This window comes from Marmota monax, unplaced genomic scaffold (assembly GCF_021218885.2).
Source record: "Marmota monax isolate L192 unplaced genomic scaffold, Marmota_monax_Labrador192_F-V1.1 WCK01_AAM20220418_F8-fsc00209, whole genome shotgun sequence".
Lineage (NCBI taxonomy): Eukaryota > Metazoa > Chordata > Mammalia > Rodentia > Sciuridae > Marmota > Marmota monax.
Window position 1 is genome coordinate 2,581,426 of NW_026694493.1, and position 15,284 is coordinate 2,596,709.

Sequence of the window (15,284 nt, forward strand, 5' to 3'; positions counted from 1 at the left end):
GATTGCATTTACAAGGATGTGAGTATATTGAAAAGCAAGAAGATGACCTGGGCAGAAGAAGAGTCACTTAAGAGAGGCAGGAGGAAAGAACCAGAGTGACGCCATCACAACAATCCATGAAAAGTTTCAAGGAGGCTCAAGGGATGGCGTTGTGAGGCAGTGCAGAGTAGGAGATTGGGGCCAAGGAAGGAAAGAAACTAGAACCTTTTGGGATATGGCAGAGAGTGGGTTTTTGTTTGACACCTCATTTGGAAGAACTGGCATTAGTCAGTCTTTTTAAAAGTGCTGCAGCCAAGGATGGAATCTCACTCTCATGAAACGTTGAAGGCATGGAATCAACAAGGCTTCTAGTTCCCCATTTCAGGGCTTTCTGCCTCCTACTAATGAGGAGGGAGGTGTGGTCCTCAGTGTTCTCTAAGATCCCTTTCACCTGTGTTGTTCTGTGATTCTTAGGAGCTTTTTAACTTTTAAGAAATCCTTAGAAAGAAGTTTAATATTTCTGCCAAAGTTTCCTCTGCAGGACCATCACATTAGAAAGACACGCACACTCATGTTCTTGTCAGACAACATGGATTTTTCATGCAAGCAAGAATTTGAGAGGACTCAGAATCACCTAGCATAGGAAGTGGCACATATTAGGCTATCATCATGCATCCCCAGGGGGATCATTAAATGGTAGCTGTCCTTATTATCATTTGTGATAGGGAAAACTGAAATAGGTAATGAGTCACAGTGGGTTCCAACCCTGGTAGTGTACTGGGGACCTCAGTTAAGACTGGTTAATGATAGACTATGTCTGTGCCTTACCACCATCAGCAAGACCATGTTACTGGAAAATAGCCCTCTTCTAGTTGTACAGTAGTGAGAGTCACATGCTAAGGTAATATAATAAACCCAGGAAAAACTGACTAAGGAGAAACTAATGTAGAGGTTGTACACTACTGAATTGTGAAATTTGCCTCCCATTCATGCAGTTTCTGGAAAACGAGAACTTAACAAGACCCTGAAACCACAGACCCGAAACACTTTGTGTGCAGTCAGCAAATTCATGATTAATCATGTCGAAGAGTTTGTTGTTACAGTTGACAGGAGGAGAGCAAGGGTAGCTGTCTGTCCTCAGGCGCCCGGAGGAAGGATAGATGGGTAAGAGGTCCAAACCTAGGAGGCAAAATTGATTGGGGAAAGGGGACCAATCTGTGAAGGTCTAGCTTTCATGAATTGGTAATGTGCCAGCATATTGGACTTCCTCAGAAAATTTCCAGTACAGCAGTTTTATTTAGCTAAGAAATACCACAAAATTGGGTCCCTTTTCTTTCACAGAATGCTGGCACATCCATTTCAGGCCAATGTCAAGAAATCATAAAATGTACAGAGGAAGAGCTCTTCATTTCAGGGATATAAGATCACTTTGAGTGAAATCTGAGATGTATAAAAATGTCTCCATTCCAGGAATCACCTGCCTTGTAGTGATGATCAATTTCATAAGCCAAACCAGACACTCTTCTCACAGAGCAGGATGATCCAGGACCACGGGGCCTCACACAGAGACCACTCGCCAGCCTCCAGCCAGGCATTTGCTTAACACAGCCTGCCGGCCTGCTGGACGGCTCTTCATTGCACACACTCAAGACCTGTGCAGAGGATGTCAGATGTGTCCCAGAAACTAGGTGCCCCTTCACTTCTCTCTAAGTGGCCTCCTCCGTCACTGGGCTCTCTGTGTGCTCTTTCTTAGGAAGGAACCTCCAAGTTTGCAAATCTGGACAGCAGTGTGAAAGAAAACCAGAAGCGAACTCAGAGGCGGCTACAGCTCCAGAAGGATATGGTGTGTCCAGCTTTGTTCCTCCCCGAGAGCCCACAGGAGAGCGGCCTGTGGCTGTGGCTGGGCGGCAGGGCATGCAAGGCACCAGTGTCTTTCAGTCTGCAGGGCTTCCAGGCTTGACTTCATTTGTTCTTAGCAGCCCTGGGAGTTCTTTAGGAAAGATATTTTTATTCCCATTTGACCCAGTAGGAAATGAACACTGAGAGCTGCAAATCATGTTTTCTAGAAAAGTTCTGTTCTGACAGCGAGGGCAGGTTTGCAGCAGGTGCATCCGCCCCACTCACTCCTGCATTTAGGTGCTGGGGCCTGCTTGGCCTAGCAGCCTCCTGGGCTTCCTGCCTTCCTCAGCTTTTGGCAGATGATGGCCAAGGAAAGGGATTGTCTGCCAGCAGGAGGATTTGGTCTTTGTACTCGGAGATCATTTCATTTCTTCCCAAATGCTATAGACATTGCCCAGGTCTTCTTGCTAATCCCAGGGACTAACCAAACCTTTCTAGTTTTTCAATACTCAAAGGAGTATCTAACCTCTCTTCTTAAAATTGAAAGATATTATCATGGTTCACTGTATTTTTAAACTCCTAAGTTTTAGCATAGAGGTGGGGAACCAGAAATAGGAGATTAGAGACTGACAAAATAAATATTCTCATCCCTGCCTTCAAAGGATTTTCTCCTTCTTTGGAAAGCTGGACATAAATCAAAAATATTTTGAATGCTAGGATTCTTCTGTAATATAAAGCCTATAAAACTCACAGTGTTTCAAACTTTCATGGTTGTTCAAAGGCAAGTTAAAAATAGCTGTTACCAAAGTGGGGGAAAAGATTATTTTAGTTCAGGGTGAGACCTTGTCCATATAATGAGAAGGACAAACTGCAGCTGACAGTGAGTTCCTGAAGGACAAAACCCTTCTTGGTGTGAACTGGCTGGGGAAGTGGCCAGCCTCGTGCCAAGCGGCCTGGCCTTGCCCCGGTTGAGGCTGTTCCTGCCAGAATTTCCACAAGGACCTTAATACATTCAGGATGAGATGTCCTTGGAAGCCTCCTTTAATGTTCCCTGCAGAATGGTTAGTGCCTTGGTGGCCTTGTGAGATGGACACAGATGAACTGCGGTCATGTATTGAAGCACTTCTACCTTTACTCCAGTGGGCAGTTTTTAAAACTGAATTCCATTTGAAATAATTGCAGAGGTACAGAAAAGTTGCAAGAAAAATTACACAGAATACTCTAAACCCTAAAGTTTCTGTAAACCCTTCACCCAGTCTCTCCCGTTGTCAACTGCTTCTGTAACCTGGCGTGTCTGTCAATACTCAGAAGTTGACACTGGTGTGGTACTGTTCCCTAACACTCAGATTTTTGTTTGGATTTCACCAGTTTTCCATTAGTCCCAGGACCCATCCAGCGCAGGACACTGTGATGGCCATGTCCTCCCAGGCTCTTCTGGTTCATGATGCCTTCTCAGGCTTCTCTTGGTTATCATGACCTTGAAATCCTAAGGGGTACTGTTCAGGTATCCTGCAGAACGTCCAACAGTCTGGGTTTGTCTTTGCTTTTCTAGTGAATAGACTAAGGTTATAGGTTTTTTTGAAGAATGGTAAGAAGAAGTGCCCTTCTTGTCACATCATATCAAGGAGTGAATGGTTCATTTGGTGTGACTCTGATGGTGCCACTGCTGATGTTGACCTTCATAACTTGGTTAAGGCAGAGTTTGCTAGGTTTCTTTCTTTAAGGTTACTGTTTTTCCCTTTCTTGCATTCTTTGAAAATAAGTCACTAAGACTAGTCCGAGGGGCTATTTTAACATGGCACCCTATATACTCTTGTGATGCACATTTATCCATTGTGTGGTGGCCCACTCTTTACCAGTGGTGAAGCCACCACTGTCCAGGGCCATTCCAAACCATCCCAAGTGTCCATACACTCTGAAAAGTGAACAGACGACCCACTTACCTGAGTTAAAGCAAAATGTGAAACCCACTGTGAACACATTTGAATGTATGCCTGTGATTTCCTGGTTTTGAGGCTTGATTGTCATGACTTGAAAGCTAGACTTTAGATCATGAAGTTCTTTTCCTATTTGTGAAGGGTTTTCAGAATTTCCTGTCATGGAGGTTACCACTCATAGCCCCATAGTCATAGTCCTTGAACAGGTCCATGTCCTCTAGTGTGAAGGTCACTGAAACCCTTAAACTTTTCAATAACAATAAAGACAGCTGTTCTCTGATTATTCCTAGGGTGTGATGCAGGGCACTGTACCCTACTTGGGCACCTTCCTGACTGACCTGACCATGCTGGACACTGCTCTCCAGGACCACATCGAGGTGCGCTGCATGCAGGCAACACGATTGGGCCTGTAGCTTTCTTCTTAGATTTCTAGAGAGAAATTTGCTTCTGTTACTCTCTACTGGGAGCCTGTAATGTGTGTGGTATTGTGCTGGGTGCTGTAAGAAATACAAAGAACAACACCAAAAGATAATACCAGCTGAGTCTCAAAAGCTAGTGGAAGGAAGGGCATATCAAAGTAGGCAGCAATCAATAGAAATAGAGTTTTACAAAATTGAGGGTAGTCATGATTAGTAACATGAGAGGCTGTGGTGAGAAGGCCTTGCTCAGACATGGCCTGGAGCAAGATCTGGGTGTGGAGGCTTACGCTGCAGGCAGAGCTGAAGGAGCAGAGGGCCCTGGCACAGGAGTTAAGTCAGAAGTGAGGCAGCTTTGTGAATTTTCAATTCCCATTTTTTTGTATTTTGTATTGCCGTCTGTTCTGGGGTGTACCCTTCCACTCCTTCCCTCTTTTTCTTCTGGAACACGAAAAGAGGTGAAAGCCAGTCCAACAAGCCAACTTTGTTAATAAGTAATAAGATGTAAGTGGGAAAGACATTAGATATTTGAACTGATATTTAAGGCTTGCTGTGCATTTAAGTGAATTCTGCTTTGTGGGTTGTCATAGCTTCATTGTATCCTAACTAAAAAGAATTGTATGTCACTTCCATGCTTGTCCTCAGTGTTGGGGACATGTCCATTTATTTTGTGTTTCCTGGAGCTCTGGTCTCTTCCCACCCTCTGCCTTAGCTTATCTCAGGAAATACCCCTCAGCGTTGGGGAATTTTGGGGAGTGACCAAAGATTGAGAAGTTAAATTGAGTTGAGCCTACTGAGAATAGGAGTTGGCTGGGGAGGATGAAGAATTGAAACTTAACTTTTCATGACGCTGTGCACAAGTGACTTCCCTTTTGATAAACCATTGACAATTTGGTTTCCAGCATGAGTCAGTGACCATCTGTTTTTGTTGCTTTTGATCAAGGAAACAAGTGTAATGGAATATTTACTCACGCGTTCGTCTTCACTGGTTCTGCAAATATACTTGGATTCTGACTTGTGATATTTCATCATTACTATTTTAGTTGATTTCAGACATTTTAAAAGAAAGCATACCCTGCCCATTATAAATGAAAAGAATGTTTTTGCTCTTTTCTTTCTTTTCTAAACTAGGGATTGAACCCGGGGCCTCATGTTTACTATGCAAGTGTTCTACTACTGGGCTACATCCCTGGCCCTTTTTGAAAAAATTTGAAAAGAGTCTTGCCAAGTTACCCATGCTGGCCTTGAATTTGTGATCCTTGCCTCAACCTCTTGAATACCTGAAATTGCAGGCATGTGCCACCGTGCCCAGCTAAAAGAATGTTGTTTTTTTTTTAAGCAAAAGATGGTTGTCTTCCTCATAATATCCATAATTATAGGATCATTAGTAATTAGGCTTGGGCCGGGGTTATAGCTGTTTGGTAGAGCACTTGCCTAGCACATATGAGGCACCGGGTTCGATCCTCAGCACCACATAAAAATAAAATGCATTGTGTTTATCTACTAAAAAATTAGGCTTTATCATTCCTTTCATCTATTTTAATGTAATCTAGAACAACATTAGGCTGTGTTTCAAAAGTAACTTGGTTGGTCACCTTGTTTTTTTAAAATTTCTTTCAGGGTGGACTGATAAACTTTGAAAAAAGGAGAAGGGTAAGTAGAGGTATTCACGGTGGCTTTTCATTTTACTGCATCTGGGCATAAAAAAAAAATAAAAGAAGCAGAAACTTAAGGGTTTTTCTGTAGAGGCAGAAAAAAAAAAGAATAAACACTTATTGAACATTGATCATATACCACTGTGCTTGGCCCATTCCTATCCATTAGCCTCCAAGAGCCCTGTGAGGTAGGTCTTGTAACCCTCAGTTCAAAGGTGAGGAAACCAGGACTCAAGGGATTACATTGACTGGACCAGAGTCACCTGGGAACAGAGCCAGGTATAGAAATATTTTCCTGTGGCTCCAAAGCCCATTATGAAATGAGGGCTAATTCCCCCACCCCTCATCCTTTTTTACACCTAGCTTCAGCAAAAACAGATTCACCTAGTTAATAACAATGTACTGTGTACTTCAGAACTGCTAAGTGTTCTTCCAGATAAGAGTGCGGGAGTAGTTCATAGGTCGACGGCCTGGTTTAGTCATTCCACAATGTATACATATTTCAGAACATCATGTTGAATATACTATTTTTTATTTGTCAATTGAAAAATAAATTCATCCCAGTAAGAAGAGAGGTCTCCTAAAAGTAAATGACATAGAAGAATTCACAAAGAAGGTGACCTCTGGGAGGTCTGCTTGGGAGAGGAAAGGAGATATCCTTTGCTGTTAAGTGCAAGCAGTTATTCTTTTCCTTTCCTCTCAGCATAGCAAGGCATGTTCACTTCAATTTGAATCTTTCTCTGGATAGAATAGTTATGAACTGTGCTAAAAAAAGATAAATCAGCTTTGGAGGTTTGCTATGTTTTTTGTCTCAAATGTTATATTTAAGAAGACATTGAAATGATTCGAGGGAAAATGAGTGAGCAAAATAATTCACCCCATGGTGCTCTCATTTCTTTGTTTTGTTTTATATTGTTTGCAAAATTGAAACTAGGATTGAATCCAGGGATGCTCCACCACTGAGCTACATCCCCAGCCATTTTTATTTTTCATTTTGAGACAGGGTCTCATTAAGTTGCTGAGGCTGGCCTTAAACTTGCAATCTTCCTGCCTCTGCCTCCCAAGTCACTGGGGTTACAGGCATACACTACAGTGCCCTGCTCTCTATTTTTTTTTTTACTCATTCATTCATTCTCTCATTCCACAAATATACTACCTAACATGGGGGCTTGGGGGTTGCAGCATAGAAAACCCAGAGCTCCTACCCTCATAAAGTGTATAGTCCAGGATGGAGTTAGGCAAATCTATAGGTGGTTATAAAGCCTGATAAAGGCTGTGGGCAGAAGTAGTGGATCTTGAAGAAGCACATAGGAAGGACATCTGTCCCTGATCTATAGGGTCCAAGAAACATGCAGGAGAAAATAACATTGGCGTCAAAACCAAAAGAGCATAGGCATGATAACCAGGCTGAGTTCATCCTTAACAAGACACTAACACGGACACTGAAAACTTTCTGTCACAGAGTATACTTTATTCTCTAACATGACAATAAATATTCCTTGACAATATTGAGACCAAGAGCTGGGGTCACTGGATGGAAAGTTGAGACTCAGAGGATCTGCCAGTCCTCGTATTACTTCTCGTGGCCTATAATGATGTGTTTTTGGTTTTTTTTAGAAAAATTCTGTTATGCCTTCCCAGTAAACCATCTTTGCCCTTTAACTTCAAAATAAGCCTGGATGATAATCATTTTTCTTTTAAGACTAAGATGTTAAACATTTGGAAAGTCTGAATATAAAACCCAAAGCTAAAGCTTATACCCATTGCTGACTTAAAAAATGAATAATTGAAGCATGTAATGAAGTATAAATAAGTTTGGACATAATAATATACTTGCTTCTCTTGTGAGCTTTAAAAGACTTAGTTAAATGATTTACTGGGATAGTAAAAACCTAAGGATTCAGGAAATCTAAACAGTCAACTTTATGAGACCTTGGACTGTTTAGACATTCAACCCTACCAGAACTTATTTATTGAGGGTAAGTAAGGTTTGAAGAAGCTGGGGATGGGGAACAAATACTGGAGTTCAAGAATTTGTTTTCTTTTAAGAAATAGAAAAAGTTCACATAATTTACAAAGAAAATGGAAAAGAAAGAAAAGACGCCATTATGACTGGGTGGTGACTAGTTTGGTTGACCTTGGCGACTTGTTTTATTCATATGAATTAATTTTTCAAGAAGAAAAGAGAGTGGAAAATTAAAGCAGACATGAACTTCAGAGATTCAGAGACAGATTATTTTCTTATTTTTTCTGCACTGGGGATTGAACCCAGGGCCTCCTGCTTGCTAGACAAGCCCTGTACCTCTGAGCTACACCCTTACACTCCAAGTTAGCAGTATTTCAGAGTCTGCTTAGATGGTTTTCTGCATATATTATCCCAAGATGTTATATTTTGATGTTTGAAAGGTCTGATTTGGTTGGCCTTCTTTGTTCACTTCTTTTGGTTGTTTTGTCTGTTCTAGGAATTTGAAGTGATTGCCCAAATAAAGCTCCTACAGTCAGCTTGCAACAGCTATTGCATGACCCCAGACCAGAAGTTCATCCAGTGGTTCCAGAGGCAGCAGCTCTTAACAGAGGAGGAGAGGTAGGCTGGCTTGTGGTCTGCCCGGGACTGAGGTGTCAGCCTGAGGAGCACGGCCTCCAGTGCCTTCCTGGATGGCCGCAGCTGGGATCTAGGTCCTTGGTCTTCAAAGGAGCATGGCACAGCAGGAAAAGCAGGACTGACATTGTGGGAGGGCGTGCCTTCAGAGTCTTGCTCTGCCACTTTCCTACCCTGTGGCCTCCAGCACATCTTTATTTTTCCTCATCTTCTGGATGCTCCTCTGTAAAGTGTTCCTTCTGAGGCTTAAATGAGCATATTTAGGAAAGCACTGTCAGACTATGAATTATCACTACTACCACTAGCGAGGTCACTGTGTTTGTCACAAGTGTTAATTGGGGAGCTTTCAATCCAGGGAGAGAAAGCGATGCATGAACATTTGAAATATGGTGCAAAGTTCAGTGCTACAGAGCCCACGGGCAGGAGCATGTTCTGTAGCCAAGGAGGGAGGAGGATGGAAGGTACGCAGGCATCATACGCAGGCTGGCTGGAATGGGGGAGACCTCACCAGGAGAAGTTGGGGAGGATGCTGCAGACAGAACTGAGCAGAGGTGGGGCTGGGCTGTGGCTCAGTGGGTGAAGTGCTTGCCTGGCATGTGTGAGGCACTGGGTTTGAGTCTCAGCACCACATATAAATAAATGAGTAAAATAAAGGTCCATCAACATCTAAAAATACATATAAAAAAAAGAACCGAGCAAAGGCCTGGCAGCTGACAGGCGTGGCATTTGGAGGAGTGGTGAGGACTCGGTGTGGGCGGGGCAGTGCTTGCTGAGCATGGAAAGGCTCCAGTACCCCTAGTGCTCTGGCTGTTGGCCCAGCACGGGTTCAGACCTTACCTGTAGTCTGGTGGTTACACCACTTGTTTTTGCATTTTTAGTGGTTGCGAGAAAAATAAAAACAAGAGACTAGTTATATGACATGGGACAGTTTTTTGAAATTCAAATTCCAGGATCCATAAATAAAGTTGTGTTGGCACACAGCCCATTCATTTACATCTTATCTATGGTTCCTGTCTGGCTTTACAGACAGTTGAGTAGCTGCACAAAGACCACATGGACCACAGGCCTAAAATACTTACTATCTGGTCTTTCCAGAAAAAGTTTGTTACCCTACTATAGACTGGGGAATTTCTTTGGAAGTTTATTGTAGGGGAGAGTGAATCTGCCCCCAAAGTTAGTCTTTGCCAATGAGGAGTTGAGAGTTAGAGGAGTATTAGAACTATTGGTGACAGTGTTTGGATTCAAACTCAGGGCTCCTTGATTTGAAAACCTAAGATCTGAAGGTGGCTGTGGTGTCAGGCCACCATTTCCATGTGCTTTGTACCAAATACTTCTGCTAACTAGACCTACAAGCTTTTGTGAGACAGGCATTTCAAATCAGATATAAATTCCTCTTGTCCTGTGGCCTGTCATATAGATGTCTAAATCTGGAGTATTTTTAATTTGGGATGTTTTGATGATTCAGAATTGCATTTATAGTCATGTGTATATATCTTTACAGATAATGTAGTTGCCTATGTCTAATCAATGAAGGTAGATATTTTACAAAAATCTCTTTCATTTCCTGGAGAGAAGAACAGTCCTATATGCATGTATACAAATACACAAAGTAATTACATGGAGGTGGTAGAGAAGAAACAGGAGGGAAGTGATGGAGGCCGAGTCTTCCCCTGGCTTAGCAGTGGGAGAATAATGATCAGAAAATAGAGTGGAGTCAGCTTTTGATGCTGTCACATGTACGATCCTGGTATGTGAAGCTTGCAGAACCAAATGGCCTGAATCCAGGTGCCAGTGGGTGGGATGAGGGCATAAGCCTCACAGTGTAAAATTTTAAAATCTGGCCAGTAAGTACCCTCTGACAGTCAGAGGTTTCCTCTAAAATAAAAACCAATAAATCATGTGAATTTAAACCTGTTCTTCAGTTCTCCAACTTCGACCTCATCAGCACCCCTCTCTTTCCCAGCTACGCCCTCTCCTGTGAGATTGAAGCAGCTGCTGAGGCCAGCACCACCTCTCCCAAACCTCGGAAGAGCATGGTGAAGAGGCTCAGCCTGTGAGTACCACCCAGGGCTCCTGTGGCCCAGGGAAGGTCTCAGCAGAGTGGGGGAGAGGAAATGTATCCAGCCAGGTCTCCATGAGTCAGGGTAGAAATGAAGGACACTCAAATAGTTGATCTTTCTGTCATGAGCTCAGAACATTTGTTAAATGCATTCATTCCTCTCTGCTCCTTCCTCTGGTGTGAACCTCCGTCATCTCCTGTGTAGACCACCCTGCCAGCGTCTTTGTTGTCTCCGGGCTGTCCCCTTGCTCTGGCTTGCGTTCTCCACTATTATCCTGGTGATCTTTTGAACATAGATGATGTTGCTTCCTTACATAGAAACCTCTGAAGGTATTTTGAAATAAAACCTAAACTCCTATTTCTGTCTTTTAAGCTCTGTTACCTTGTCTTTATCTTTGATGCTGATGTCTGAGGATCTTTCTTTAGATCCATTCATAATTTTTCACGAATCTAGCAATGAGTTTTCTCTTCCACAGTTATTTAACCCTTCTACTGAGTTTTTAATTTCAGTTATATTTTTCACTTGGAAACAAAATTTTTCAAATTATTCTCTTTCTTTTTTTGTCAGTGGCTTGCTCTAAATTCTTGTTTTTATTTTCTTCTCTTTATGTCCTTAATATTTTAAATCATACTTATTTTATATCTTTGTCTTTGGTAGACATGCAAACCTTTGTTGAATGAATGAATAAATTACAAGTTTTTTTCTGACAGTTCTCATATCTGAAGTTTTCAGGAGTCTAAACCTGTTGTTTGAGCCAGGTGTGGTGGCTCATACCTATAATCCCAGTGGCTTGAGAGGCTGAGCCAGGAGGATTGTGAGTTCAAAACCAGCCTTAGAAACTTAGCTAGACCCTGTCTCAAAATAAAGACACAAAAATGGCTGGAGATGTGACTCAGTGCTTAAGTACCCCTGGGTTCAATCCCTAATACCAAAAAATAAAAAAGCAAAAATAAACCTGTTGTTTGTTATGCCTATTGACTTTCCCTTTGAGTGGAATACTTCTTTGTATGTATTTTTGTAATTTTTATTGTGGGGGCTGGAGATGTGGCTCAAGAAGTAGCGTGCTTGCCTGGCATGCACGGGGCACTGGGTTCGATCCTCAGCACCACATAAAAATAAAAAATAAAGATGTTGTGTCCACTGAAAACTAAAAAATAAATATTAAAAAATTCTCTCTCTCTTTAAAATTTTTTTTTTTATTGTGAGCTCATTTTTATCAGGGACTTCTCTATAGTCTGGTTGTAGGTATCCCTCTAGAAAAATTTCTTTTTCTTTTTCCTCCTCTGCTCTCCTCTCCTCTCCTCACACTCCTCTCCTCTCCTCTCCTTTACTCTGCATTCCTCTCATCTCCTCTCCATACCTCTTCTTTCATTTCTTTTCCCTTCCTTTACGTTCTCCCAGGGATGTCTTGGCCTGAGAATTCCTAACTTCTAGACCACATAGGTAGTGAATCCGGGTGAGGTACAGGCCAGGCTCATACATGATTTCCAGGGAGACATTTTTCTTCCATCCCAGACAGACAGGCTTCCCTGCTATCTTCCTGGGTCAGTAGGAAGACATTTTTTCTAGGCATTCTCTTTACTGAGAGTACAGACTTTTGAGGACCCTGGCTGTATATAAGGGATTTTGGTTTTAACTCCCCACCTTTTATAAAGCGAATCCCTCATCTCTGAGTCCTCTGTCTGTGTTAAAACCCATGATCAATGCATGATATATGCATATATGGCAAATTACACTGAACTCCATTAATATGTATAATTAATATGTGTTTATTTTTAAAAATATGCCACTCTTTTGCTGTAATTCATGCTTCCCACTTAGCAGAGCAGCTGGAGAAATACTCACATGCTTCCAGTTTTCAGTTCCTTTTCATTTATGTCCTGTAGGGATGTCCCTTACTGTCTTGCAAACTCAACTGAAAGGAGTTTTAAATACTGTTTTATAGGGGAAGGGTTTGGGTTATTGTAGGTCACCAGATAGTTGGAAGCTGAAGTCTTCCTCCTTGGTTTCTTATTCAAAGCATGACAACCTTCTTCAGTCTCATGAAGTTACTTTCAGGGTAGGGGGTGATAGGGTATGGTGATGATGTTTTGATCCTGCTAAAGTGGTCCATAGACTGTTAAAAGATGAAGGGCTATTGACCTAGAAAGACCCCAGTTTAGTCAGCTAAGCATTCTATGTGTACTTTGAAGCTGGAAATAACTTATTGGGACAAAATGTTTACTGCTAGTCATTAGAAACCTATTTATAGCAAACATTTTTCTAAAATACTAATGACCTGTCAAGATTACAAGATTGAGAAAACATCAAAAACTTAATCAGCACAAAATATTTGCTCCGTCATGGATCCAGATTGATAATGGCCCAAATGCTTGGCCTCTTGTTTTTTTGCAGACTGTTTCTGGGGTCAGACATCATCACCAGTAGCACTCCCACCAAAGAGCAGCCCAAGTCCACAGCCAGTGGGAGCTCTGGGGAAAGCATGGACTCTGTGAGCGTGTCATCCTGCGAGTCGAACCACTCCGAGGCCGAGGAGGGCTCTATTACTCCCATGGACACACCCGACGAGCCTCAGAAGAAGGTATCTGCTCAGCCCCCCTCCTGCTGCGGGCGCCTGACGTAATGTTTGCCACACAAGGAATGTTTGCTTTTAAGTTTATCGCTCTGCAATATTTTCAAAGTCAAGTTTTAAAAGAGGTATCAAAAGCAGAGTTCAATCTAGAACCCATTCCTTATAGAGATAGGTAGAACAGCAGGAAGAAGGTTGTTTTCTTCATTTGGCCTTTGAATTACTATCCCATAACCACATCTAAAGGTTCTGGAGGGTTGTGACCTGTAACATAAACTATACTTTATTCAGGAGAAGCAGGATTGCTTAGAAGGAGTGCAAAAGCCAGAGACAGAGATGTGTCAACTTGTTTGTTCCGTACCTTGCCTTGGCCGAGTTTTTACCATAATCATATTGCATAACAAACCACGCTAAAAATCAGCAACTTGAGACAGCAGCCATTTATTCTTTCAGATACATCTAAAGGGTTGGCTTGTTTGTGTCAGGCTTGGCCCTAGGCCACAGTTTGGTCCAAGTCTGCTTCACCTCCTGCCCCTCTTTGGACTAATAGGCTACCCAGCATATGCTGCTAGCATGCTTAGACAGCTGAGGAGGGCGAGACCAGCCCTGCAAGCACACAGCAAGCCTTTAATTACACTGGCTAAAGCAATCACGTGGCCAAGTCTCACAGGGAAACATGCTCCCTGTGACAAAGAGTAGCAAAGAGCATGGGTACAGAGTGCAGGGGAGGGTGAAGAGTTGGGGTGGTCAGACAGCCTCTGGTGTCTGAAACAGATGGACAGTAATGAGAAGAGATACAGGAATTCTCGTGGAGTTTCCATTTTTCATGGCTGCATAAGTACGTGAAAAGAATGTGCACTCTTGTGTACACATCTGCTTTTGGGCAAGGAGTTTGCGTCAGAGATGGGCTTTGCTATGATTGGAACTTACACCATTTTATGGGGATTTTGGGCCACCAAACTTGCTGTGTGGTGACCTCTGGCTTCTTAGCTTGAGTTTGGGCTGATGAGGTGCAGTGCTGCTTACGGTTCTACCATTTCGTTTGTATCTGGCTCTGCAAGGGGACCTGTGTTTCTTCACATGGTGTCATTAGCAGTAACGTGTTATCTGGGATCCCTGAAGTGACTTTGTCGAGCAGTGGCATCGAGCTCAGGAGTCATAGAAAGAGATACTCAAATGCTGCCCCAGTGGGATTCTCCCCTTTCTGCTTTGAGTCCAGGAGATTCAGTCCTTCATGTTCCCAATGTTGAAGGAAAAGCCCTGTCAGTGTCTGTGGATTGTCTATCCTCTCGGGAGTCATGTCTCCTAAACCAGGAATGTGACCATTCTCCATGGTCTGACTGACACACAGCGTTGGATTTGTCCAAATCTAGCATGAAGTGTCATTCACTTTTTGATGGGTTCTTATGTGGTCAGGCCCCATAACTGATGGTGGATGATGTAGAAAAGGGGCTTCTGAGGCATTGCCTGCATCTGTGAGGGATTCCTCCCTCTCTGGAAAGGAGATGGAATCACTTTCACACGTGGAGGTGCAGAGGAAGCATATCTAAGTGTAGGCCATTCCTTCTGAAACCATGCAGAAGCCCGCGTGCTGTCGTTCACACCTCCCTGGCTTTCTTTCGTCTCATCTCTTGTCTCTCTGATTTCTTGTACGAGTCGTGGCTTTGTATTCTTTGGATGAACCTTCCTCACAGTTGGGAGTTTCTGCACAGTGAAAGGTGGATGCTTGCCTTGGGTGCAGGGAGCTCCTGGGCTGCAGAGTCCTGGCATGTCACTGGGAAAGGCCCTTGGTTCTCTGCTCAGTGCGTGGCAAGGCCTGGTGACTTCCAGAGTCTAGTACTACTCTGTAGTCCTGTGAGGACACCAGCAGCCCTCAGGACGGCCACCCTCCTTTTCCACAGGCTAGCTGTGAGGTGGCGCTCCTAAGAGCCGGGTGAAGGCGTAACTGGTGCCTCTCTGGCTTCGTCCTCCTGATCTGATTCCTGAACATTTATTTTTACACTTGCTCCTCACCGCTTCAATTCTCAGTAAGAATTTGAGGATTCGTTAGGTAGAACCACTCACCATTAGAACTCCTATAACCCAGTCATCCTCAAGGCTTTGCCTTAATTATAAATGTTGTTAGAATCATGGAAAATCTAACAAAAAAGTTTGCATGGAGGAAAATGAAGGTGAAAAAATGAAGGTGGACCTTTCTTGGCTAATACAAGAAAACTTATGCTGTAAAATG

The 15,284-nt window shown here is 42.9% G+C and overlaps 1 protein-coding gene across 5 annotated transcripts in view; it reads left to right on the forward strand.

Annotated features, from left to right (window-relative positions):
- Nucleotides 1-15,284, forward strand: part of Rgl1 (ral guanine nucleotide dissociation stimulator like 1) — a 262,529-nt gene that overhangs the window by 235,045 nt on the left and 12,200 nt on the right. For all 5 annotated transcript variants that reach the window (XM_046419510.2, XM_046419513.2, XM_046419511.2 and 2 more), the window contains 6 exons: nt 1,733-1,822; nt 4,046-4,132; nt 5,792-5,824; nt 8,289-8,410; nt 10,389-10,478; nt 12,880-13,066. In XM_046419510.2, coding sequence (XP_046275466.1) covers nt 1,733-1,822; nt 4,046-4,132; nt 5,792-5,824; nt 8,289-8,410; nt 10,389-10,478; nt 12,880-13,066 — 609 coding nt within the window. The remainder of the gene's footprint in view (nt 1-1,732; nt 1,823-4,045; nt 4,133-5,791; nt 5,825-8,288; nt 8,411-10,388; nt 10,479-12,879; nt 13,067-15,284) is intronic.